This window comes from Ostrinia furnacalis, unplaced genomic scaffold, assembly GCF_004193835.3.
Source record: "Ostrinia furnacalis isolate ACB-3 unplaced genomic scaffold, ASM419383v2 OfSCF3402, whole genome shotgun sequence".
Classification (NCBI taxonomy): Eukaryota; Metazoa; Arthropoda; class Insecta; order Lepidoptera; family Crambidae; genus Ostrinia; species Ostrinia furnacalis.
Window position 1 is genome coordinate 5,863 of NW_021133641.1, and position 11,604 is coordinate 17,466.

The 11,604-nt window shown below is 36.9% G+C and overlaps 1 protein-coding gene across 1 annotated transcript; it reads left to right on the top strand.

The window, feature by feature from the left end:
• Positions 1 to 3,569: 3,569 nt before the first annotated feature.
• On the top strand, positions 3,570 to 10,907 carry LOC114357810 (uncharacterized; the record flags this gene model as incomplete). The annotated part of the gene is made up of 2 exons (XM_028311593.1): positions 3,570 to 4,487; positions 10,820 to 10,907. Coding segments are annotated over exons 1-2 (997 nt in total), but the record flags the coding sequence as incomplete, so codon positions are not given.
• Positions 10,908 to 11,604: the final 697 nt, after the last annotated feature.

The following is an 11,604-nucleotide window of genomic DNA, read 5'->3' on the forward strand; positions in this document are numbered from 1 at the left end:
AGTACACTGGACCAAAATATTCGTTAAAATGAAATATTATACTATAACAACAGAACTGGGCCACAACACTTGGCTCTTGTTTACTATAACTTATCCCTTGTTGACAAAGGCCGGGCATTACTGAGTTGCGCCTGAGGCTCTAGTATAGGGCTAAGCAGTAAGTCTAGATCATGAAGCATGGAAAAGAACGGTACCTATTTGCGATACTAGGAACTTAAAAACTAGTAACCTTAATAAATTAAAATATTTACTATTTTTATCATTTGAGTGTTTATTGGACCAATCAAATCAAGTCCATAACGTCAATAAGAGTTAAAAGATGAATGTACTAGTCAGATTAAATCAGCCTCTACAAGCGTCTAACTTCTCTTGCTTGTTTCTTTTCGTACCGCTATTAACTTATAAAATAAAAATAAATTTAAATATCCTTAGACATTTTACACTACGCTTCTAGTCCCAAACTAAGCAAAGCTTGTACTATGGGTACTACTTAAATACTTTTTTTGTAAATACATACATATTATTATACATATTAACACCCAGACCCGTCACAGAAATTAAAATTAATCATTTCAATTTCTGTCCGACCGGGAATGTTCGATTCCTCCGAATTCGGATTCTAGATTCTGGGACCTCTCGGCATAGTAGTCCGTTCCGAACCACTACACCAAACGGCCGACAGTATAAGCATTAATATAATCGCGTTTACATGATGGTATTGTCGCAGAGAGAAAACCTACTACTTATTCCACTGCACTGTGACTCATGCCCATAAATTCACTGTCCACATAAAGCATAATAAGGTCTTTGATATGGACGTCATTTTTAGACCGTGGACACTGGACATGCCGTACTATTGACATGACTCGTTTCACCGACCTATTGTGTAAGATACTTGGACCTATGTTCCGCGTTGATATTTATGCCCTTAACAGGGTCTTAGTGGAATGATGAGTGAACCTCTATGAAGGGGTCAAGATGGACCATTTTAACCTGTTTTTAGTGCTTTTTAGGACAAGATGTTGACAATTACAATAAGCATCGCATAACAATGTTCTCTTACATCGATTACCTATGTGATTTACTGATTATGGTTGAAAATGGAATATATTATTACACATTGAAACCTATGTCTAAACTAAACATTTCTACAGTCGGCTATTATATGTCTATTAGTGGTGGTCAATGAATCGCCCGTATTTTTAGAAAGGTCACGATTGTGATGAAAAGCAGCCTAATGTGTTTTTTCGTTCCCACAACGCAAAATGAAACCCTTACAAGAGCTTGAAAATGATTTTGACTTTATTTCATTTCTTGAAAGGTGTAAAAGCACTGTAGCGTTTACTGATAATACCTTATCACATAAAAGTATCACGATACATACTCCAATTTCATCGTAGATATTTTTATCACAATAGGAATGTCGATCTCAGACGAAATATTCTGAGATTGGAAAAATATCTGGCAGTCTTCAGAAAAAATGTCGACAGTTCGCCCATTCTTCGTTCGTTGTAAAATGTGATGTTTTCAGTCAATTTCAGCGTTCAATTGAGGCAGAAAATATCAAAATAACGAAAGAATGAACAGACGAGTAACTTACAAAGGACGTTCTTTTTTCCACTTAAGATACAATTGTTTCTCGTTTCTTTCGCCAAATAATGGGTACCTCTAGCTTTTTCCTGCGGCTTTACTTGCGTATATATCGGTTACTATGTCATTAATAGCTGCACTTTAGTGGCACCAGTACCATCCAGTCTAACTATGTAGGTATTTGACTAGATAAAAAGTAATAGTAATATAACGTAAAAGTATTGTAAAAGCTACTCTGGGAATTTATTCGTTAAATCGACAAACAGTCCTCTATTTTCATGAGCTCAGCTCGTATAAACCTCTTTTTCTGACATGTGTAAATTCATAACCTTAGAAGGATAATGAGCTTTTGGAGGACGTCCTTACCATTACTCATAAGCACGATTTATGAGATATCCAGCAGTGGGCGTTGATAAGTTTTCTTTATAAGTCACTAATATTTCTTAGTAAATGTTACCGANGGCTCTCTTGACAGACCTCCGTTACTCGCCTATGGCGGCCGAGATAATTACCTACAGCGCGCGACAACTTCAAGTTGCAAATCAGTCAGGGCCGCCACGCGCCTGTGAACACACGCGTATTTCTATACACGCTCGGTCGATCATCGTCGCAATCAAGTTTTATTGTTCCAACAGCACTGTTGAAAAATAATTAATTGTAGCAATTTAAATAATTAAAAAAATCTACACTTTTTAAATAATTTTGAAATATTCATGACAAAAAACTGTAGCAAAAAAAAATTTTAGCTAATAAAAACATTAACTTTACTTCACCGTGTGTATTTTGCGACACTACACCTTTTAAAACTGTTTGTCCAATTTCGAATTTATAGATGGTACGATTATACAAACACCACTAGATTAAAGTTTACCAATCGTAAATACAATAGGTAAATGTTTATTAAAATTAAGTTTTTATTTATTTTACTTTGCTTATACAACCCTGACGCTTGAGCTGTGAGGTAGGTCAATTCTGAATACAAAAAAATTGCACTCTTGTGAGCGTAGTAGTAAGGTGCGATTTCGAATGCACCATGTGCGTTGGATATTTAGCATTTGTTACCGATCACTTCCGGAGGAACATCACGCCCCGCCTACAGCACTTCTGCCAACTTCCGCTAATTGTCTGAAATAATTAAATAATGCCTTACAAATTGATTTGATCATATGAATCTTAATTAAACTGTTTTAATTTAATATTTGTCTATTTAGGTCAGCTTAATATGTTAAATGTGATTTAATGAAAATTAATAGTTGTTGTTATGTTTTCGAAACCGTGAAGTTGACACTGTGGAGAGGGGGTAATTGTGTATTTAATGGAGTGTACGGTGTGAGTCGACACATTTCTCTGTTGCTAATTGTAAGGGGTAACTCTGCCCGAATAAAGACTGGTCATTAATTCTGCGTAAATATTTCCACCCTGACCTCTGTTTACACGTCAGAAGTGGGATCTGCGGGTCAAAATGTCTGGTCCGTACATTAGCGGTCTGGGAGAACGAAAAAGAAGACACAGTGACTCCGAATCCACGACCACTGAAGATGAAGGAGAAATATGCAGTCAAAAACATCAAGAAAATTCCGATTTTTTTCTTCTACCGGATCAAGACGAAACCNTTAAAATTTACTATGTACATCAAACAATCTTTGCAAAGATTGCTTGGGATCAATTGGTTCCGTTTGCCAATCATACTGCAGGCAACTCGAACTATTTGACGCGCCAACCTCTGGTGGAGAGATCGGCTCGTAAAAGTCCGAGTCGCTGTCGGTAAGGTCGACAAACGGCACAGGCTTTTGAGACTCGGACAAGGTGGACAAGTCCAGATCTTTTGGCAGGCACTTGTCGATCGCGCTGACCAGCTCGCTTATTGCCAGCTGGTCAAGTGTTACCATCCCATCTTCGCCCGCACGTCCCATGAGCCACTCCGTGTGGGCGAAGATGTTGTCTTTTGGAGCTGGTTCCANCGTCAGAAGTGGGATATGCGGGTCAAAATGTCTGGTCCGTACATTAGCGGTCTGGGAGGACGAAAAAGAAGACACAGTGACTCCGAATCCACGACCACTGAAGATGAAGGAGAAATATGCAGTCAAAAACATCAAGAAAATTCCGATTTTTTTCTTCTACCGGATCAAGACGAAACCAACCGGACATCGGACAAAAAACGCCGTGTCACACCCACGGATGCCGAATTGATACCAAAATACCGCCCGGAAGATCAAAACAATAATGTGATTGGATGGTTGCATAAAATCGACCAGCTTGGTGATATCTATGAATGGAATAACAAGGATCGACAGTTTATTATGCAACTACGCCTGCGAGGGTCAGCGAGGGACTGGTATGAAGATTTGGAAGATTATAACCTCACTTGGGACCAGTGGAAAACCGCCCTGCAAACAGCGTTTCCTCGATCTACAGATTTCGTGGATAAGCTTGAACAAATGTTAGCAAGATCAAAAGAAGATAGTGAATCAATGACAAAATATTATCATGAAAAATTGTCATTGCTTAGGAAGTGCAAAATTGGAGGAAGCGATGCAATTTCGTGCATCATTCGAGGATTACCGGCAGAACTTCGAAACAACGCAAAGGCTTATAAGTGTGAAACGCCAGAGCAACTCTATTTTGGATATTTATCGTCGCTCGAAAACTTCAAGAGAGTGGATGCAGCTTCTACATCGCGCAAGTCTACATGGAAAAGAGGCAACGCAAATTCGTCTACCGGAAGTACTGGAACATCAACACAACTGGTGCCGAGGGTATGCTTCGTGTGTCGACGCGTCGGGCACGAGGCGCGGGACTGCAGACTACCTCCGCGCTGCGAGACCTGCCGCCGTCCGGGACATACGACGGCAGCGTGCTGGTATGCTACGAGCTCTTCGCGTCCACAAACACAACAGGTGCATAATATTTTACATATTACTTATGATATTTATTTAGATATTTATAAGCGAAATGTGATGGTTAATGGGTTACAAATGATTGCTTATATTGACACGGGCAGTAAACTTAACATTCTCACAATTAATATGGCAAAAAAACTTAAAACTCGAAATTCATCCGTCAACTACAGTGATGAAAGGATTTGGAGGCGGTTGTATTCAATCATTAGGAAAATGTGAAATTGCGGTGTTAATTGATGGTATGGTATTAAAGGGTGATACGGAATTAACGAATTGTAGTATGGCCGAGATAGATTTGATTATTGGGCAGACAATGATAAACCAGGAAAACGTTAGCTTAGTTACTACAGCCACCTCTGCGAATTTTGTTCCTTCTGACAACATCATGGATGTATTATCGGCTTTTCAACCAAATGAAGATGAACTTCGTACTAAATTTCCAGTTTATCTAAAACATGAAATCACAATTCCTAAACACAGTTACGCATTTGTTGAGATCTATATAGACTGTTTAAATAGTGATAAGCAGGAGCATACGTTTCTTACACATCCAGTCTATTTTGAATTGGGGAATATGTCTTATTTCATTCCGGAAACTATTATTGAATCAAAACAGCCGTTACTGAGGGTAATTAATGTAGGGGATGTCGACATTGTTTGGGCAGCAAATAAGTTAGTAGCCAGGGTAGAATTAATACAGGGTGAGGATTATAAAATTAATTCGAATGTTTTCATGGTCAGTCAAGGTGAACCTGATAGAACTCCAATCACACGGTCTGATATTGATGTAGGTGATCTTAATGACTCTGAAATGAAACAATTATTAGAGTTACTTAATAGATACGCCGGTTCATTTGCCAGGGATACTAGGGATCTAGGTTGTACAGACTTGATTGAGATGCATATACAGACTAATACAAATCAGCCGGTTTACTGTAAACCGTACAGATTATCACACAAAGAAAATGAGATAGTAAACGAGAAAATCAAGGACTTGTTAGATGCCGGCATAATTAGAGAGTCGTTCTCAGAGTATGCGAGCCCAGTCGTACTAGTTAAAAAGAAAGGGGGCGATTACAGGCTTTGTGTCGATTATAGGGCCCTAAATGCGCGAACTGTTAAGGACCGTTACCCATTGCCTCACATCGAAGACCAGGTGACTCGGTTGTCAGGGAAATGCTTCTTTACTGCTCTAGACCTAGCACAAGGGTACTATCAGGTGCCAATAAGTAAAGAGTCTGTAGACAAAACTGCGTTTGTCACACCGTCAGGGCAGTATGAATTTTTGAAAATGCCGTTCGGTTTGGCCAATGCACCTGCTGTTTTTTCACGACTTATTCAAATGACTCTAGCTAAAGTTTGCAAAGACATAGCTCTTTATTTAGATGACGTAATGATACCTACTCTTAGTGTCTCAGAGGGGTTAAAATTATTAGAACAAGTTTTGCAATTACTGAACGAAGCAAACTTAAAACTAAACTTAAAGAAGTGTTCTTTCCTAAAATCAACTGCCACTTATTTAGGCCATGAAATCACTGCAGGGACTATACAACCCGGAACTGCTAAAATAAAGTGTGTTGCCGAATACAAACGGCCACGAAACGTTCATGAAATCAGACAATTTATAGGATTAACGTCTTATTTTCGAAAATTCATCAAAGGCTTTGCTGAGATTGCTCGTCCGCTCACAGAGCTCACAAAGAAAGGAGTTGAATGGCATTGGGGTTCCGACCAAGAAAACGCTTTCGAGACATTAAAAAGCAGATTGGTGGAACGACCAGTTTTGGGGCTGTACGACAAAGATGCCAGAACTGAGCTTCATACCGATGCCAGTAGGATAGGTCTAGGTGGGGTTCTTTTGCAATATCAGGGAGACGGGAGTCTAAAACCAATCGCTTATTTTAGTAGGGTCACTTCTAGCGAAGAAAAGAACTATCACAGCTACGAACTTGAGACGCTCGCGGTGGTAGAGTCTCTCAAGCGGTTTCGTATTTATCTGACCGGGATTCCTGTTAAAGTTGTTACGGATTGCGCTGCTCTCAGAACTACCTTAGTTAAAAAAGACCTGATTCCTCGTATTGCCCGCTGGTGGCTTACTATCCAAGATTTCGATTTAGAGATAGAATACAGGCCTGGTAAACATATGCAACACGTAGACGCTCTGAGTAGGAATCCCGCTTCACCTTCAGTACTCATGATAGATAACTCGGATTGGTTAATGACACTACAAATGCAGGATGAAAATACCCAGAGTATTTTATCACAGCTGCGTGATCCGGAAGTGCGTTCAGATATCAGAGCTAATTACGTAGAGAGGGATGGCATATTGTTTCGAAAGACTTTAACAGGAGAAAGGTTCGTTATTCCAAAGTTGGCTAAATATGGTTTATTACAAAAGATGCACGATCAAATAGGGCACCCAGGGTTCGAAAAATGTGAGAATTCCATTAAGTCTCAATTTTGGTTTCCCAAAATGACTCGTTTCATTCGGAAGTACATTAACTCATGTCTACAATGTGCGTTTGGAAAAGGTAACCATGGCAGACTGGAAGGAGAGCTAAATCCGATTCCTAAAGTAGCCGTTCCAATGCATACTTTGCATGCAGATCATTTAGGCCCATTTGTAAAAACGCGTAAAGGAAATACGTATGTTTTGGTAGTCATAGACTCTTTTACAAAATTTGTATTTGCAAAAGCAGCTAAAAATTGTAGCTCTATAGAAAGTATTCGGATAATGAAAGAAATTTTCACTCAATTTGGTAACCCTACCAGAGTAATCACTGATAGAGGAAAAGCCTTCACAAGTCGCTATTTCAAACAATTTTCGGAAGAGATGCAATTCAAACATATATTGAACGCTATAGCAAGTCCCCGCTCGAATGGTCAGGTGGAACGGGTTAATCGCACTTTACTGAACGGCCTTAATACTATGTCGGAAAGCGAATGTACGTGGGACAATAAATTGGCTGATGTTGTTTGGGGTATTAACAACACTCCCAATTCTACTACAGGCATCGCTCCTTTTAATCTCATGTTTGGTCACACGAATACTCGGTTTCCGGCTTTTCCTGTAGACGCACCTCTAGACTCTGACTCCCAGAGGCAAAATTTAGAAGCTAGAAGGGAATCTGCTAAACTACGAATTGATAGGAATATGACCCTAATGAAAAGTAGGTTTGATAAAAGACACAAGAAATGTACAAAGTATAACATTGGGCAGCTTGTTTTATGGAAAGGAGGGGTATCTAGAGACACCACTGCTAAGGTCACAAGGAAACTCGATGGATTATATACAGGTCCATATAAAGTGTGTAAAGCCGATAATCTATTAAATCGTTACACCATAACTAGCATCAAGGGCATGAAGGGTTATAGGCGATTTAGTGCAGTTGTTACAGGCGAATCTCTTCGGCCATATAAAACTGCTATTTCTGATGATGACACCTCTGGTAGTGACCACGAAGCAGATCGCGATGATTTGATTGACCTGTTAGAAAGTTAAATTGTTTCAAGAAGCATTTCTTAGGATTAGGCTTTGTCTTATCTTAAAGTAGGTATGTGTGTATGTTTATTTTTAATGTAATTTGAAACGCCTACATAGTACTTCTTTAATTATAGAAATTTGATAAATTATTGCAACACTCAGTGGCGATTAGAAAATTGCATTATATGTGATCTATTCATAAATTTACTAGTACTAAATAGATAGATTATAATAAACAGGAGATATTAAAAAAAAATATACAATCAGTATTTCATAAAATTAGTACCTATTCATACATAGATTTGTATAAATTAAATTATGATGATTTTTTATGAACCGTATGTTAAATAAGATTTAGAATACTTATTGGTTTGTTGTGTAATATAAACCTACTAAATTGACTGCTAAGTATTATTTGAAGCTACAATTTTAATGCTTATAAAAACGTAAAGTGAAAGAATCCGTAATCTGATTCTCGCGGTTGACTGGTANTGTGTGTATGTTTATTTTTAATGTAATTTGAAACGCCTACATAATACTTCTTTAATTATAGAAATTTGATAAATTATTGCAACACTCAGTGGCGATTAGAAAATTGCATTATATGTGATCTATTCATAAATTTACTAGTATAGCCTGACCAGGAACATAAAAACCCTCGCCATGTTGCGGAAAACTAATGGTACTAATTTCTTTTAATGGCAACAGTGACTGAAAACTTCATTGACATGTCACCTTGCATGTCAGTCTATTGCTGTCAAAGTGTAAACAAAGTTTATTTTAAATGTGCGCAATTGGTTTTATGGATTTAATTGCTAAAATATTTTTATAGTCGTGAAAGAAAAGTGGTTCACAATGTGTTAAAGTATTTGTCGAAGAGAAATACTAAGGGTTTGGACAATATTTTCATTGAATAATGTTTCCGACAAAGGTTGTCAAATTGACTGAAATGTTTATCGTATAGTACAGTCCACTATGAAAATTAGCTGTGGTTTGTTTCAACTACCTATTTTAAAATTTTTTGTCACTTTCTAAGTGTTGAATTTTATGGGATTGGGAAAGAAGTACCGAGTTTGAAGCGTTCATGAGCAGACATTGCAGTTGAATATTCAAGTTCTGAATTTGATTATTGATGAATAATAAAATAAATTCTACTAGCTCGATTGATGGTTTCATTTAATTTATTTAAATCAGGTTACCTATAATAATATTTTTTCGTTAATTTATGAAAATATCAAATTAGTCAGGACTACGGGCTAGTAATCCTGAATCCTGATACATAAAGTTAGCCTATTAATTTAACACAGGTACGACTGTACTCAGTGTTGCACTATCAAATGCAATTGACGCGCCTCTATGCCAGGGTTTTTATGTTCCTGGTCAGGCTATACTAAATAGATAGATTATAATAAACAGGAGATATTAAAAAATATACAATCAGTATTTCATAAAATTAGTACCTATTCATACATAGATTTGTATAAATTAAATTATGATGATTTTTTTATGAACCGTATGTTAAATAAGATTTAGAATACTTATTGGTTTGTTGTGTAATATAAACCTACTAAATTGACTGCTAAGTATTATTTGAAGCTACAATTTTAATGCTTATAAAAACGTAAAGTGAAAGAATCCGTAATCTGATTCGCGCGGTTGACTGGTAGATAATACCACTGAGTACATCTGCTATAAAGTATTAGTAAATTAATTAATTACTCAATTTGAAGGACAGCTATTTGATTAAGTCATGGGTAGACTGTATCAACTGTGTGATAATAATATAAATTAATTTCTGTGTGATCAAATTCTATAAAGTATATTATACTATGTGACTACTTATACCTATATTTCCTGAGAAGGGCTGTGTGATCAAATTCTATAAAGCATATAATACTGTGTGACTACCTAACATTTCCTGAGAATGGNAAGTATTATTTGAAGCTACAATTTTAATGCTTATAAAAACGTAAAGTGAAAGAATCCGTAATCTGATTCGCGCGGTTGACTGGTAGATAATACCACTGAGTACATCTGCTATAAAGTATTAGTAAATTAATTAATTACTCAATTTGAAGGACAGCTATTTGATTAAGTCATGGGTAGACTGTATCAACTGTGTGATAATAATATAAATGAATTTCTGTGTGGTCAAATTCTATTCTATTCATCAATAAATGAATAAGTAACCTATCTTCCCAAGAATGGCTGTGTGATCAAATTCTATAAAGTATATTATACTATGTGACTACCTATACCTATATTTCCTGAGAAGGGCTGTGTGATCAAATTCTATAAAGCATATAATACTGTGTGACTACATAATATTTCCTGAGAATGGCTGTGTGATCAAATTCTATCAAGTATATTATACTATGTGACTACCTATACCTATATTTCCTGAGAATGGCTGTGTGATCAAATTCTATAAAGTATAATATAATGCTGTGTGACTACATAATATTTCCTGAGAATGGCTGTGTGATCAAATTCTATAAAGTATATAATACTGTGTGACTACCTAATATTTCCTGAGAAGGGCTGTGTGATCAAATTCTAATTGTGTGACTATACTTAAATTTCCCGAAAATGGCTACTACTGCCTAAATAAAACAAAGTAGACATTCATTTAGGTACTGTGTGACTAAATTTATCTGATCCAAGAATGGCTGTGTGATCAATTTCTTTAAAGCAAAGTAAACATTAATCTGTGTGATTAAACCTATTTTTGGAAATAATTGCTGTAATAACATAATAAGGTGAAAAAAAACAGCGATAAGTTGATACACAAACTTTATTATTCGTTCTTTCAGAGAACTACTGTTCCTCTTTTGTTTGTTTTCAGAATTCTAACATCAACTTGGAGAAGAATGACGGTCGTGGGACACGACCAACGCAGGATGGCCGAGTGTTACCGANTACCTCTACCCTTTGTGAGCGACCCAATAAATAACTTGAAAACCATTTTAGTGTTAAATTATCGAAACCGTAGTAGATGAGTTTAGCCAAAAGTAGAGATGTATTGATAGTGTCAAATGCGCGAGAGTAATCCAGCAAGACTAACACCGCGCCCTCCCCCACATCTCGCCCTGCCAGTAAATCGTCTATTACATCCAATAGTGCTGTTGCTGTACTTCTTCCCCTCCTAAAACCAGACTGCTTCTGAGGTAGAATATTATTGTTAGAAAGGTATTCTGTTATTTGCTGACACACTACTTTTTCTACTATTTTGGACATAAAGGGCAAAATGCTAATCGGTCTTAAGTCCTTAAATTCGGTGGGATGGCTAGTCTTAGGGATTGGTTTTATTATAGACTCTTTCCATATTTCAGGAAAAATACCAGTGCTGATCGACATGTTCACGATAGCAGTGATAACACTGAGTGACTGCGGAAGTGTCAACAGAACCATATTCAAAGAAATTCCATCTATGCCTTGGGCATTGGTTGTGATATTCCTAATAATTTTAAATATAGTTGTTTCATCGACAGGTTTCAAACTAAACTTGCTATGACCAAAGCGATTAAAACAGAAGTACGTTAGTTGTGAGATGCTAATATTATCTTGATGGCTAGGGAGTGCGAGGAAATGTTTGTTAATGTCATTGGGATTATTCATATTATCTGGTAA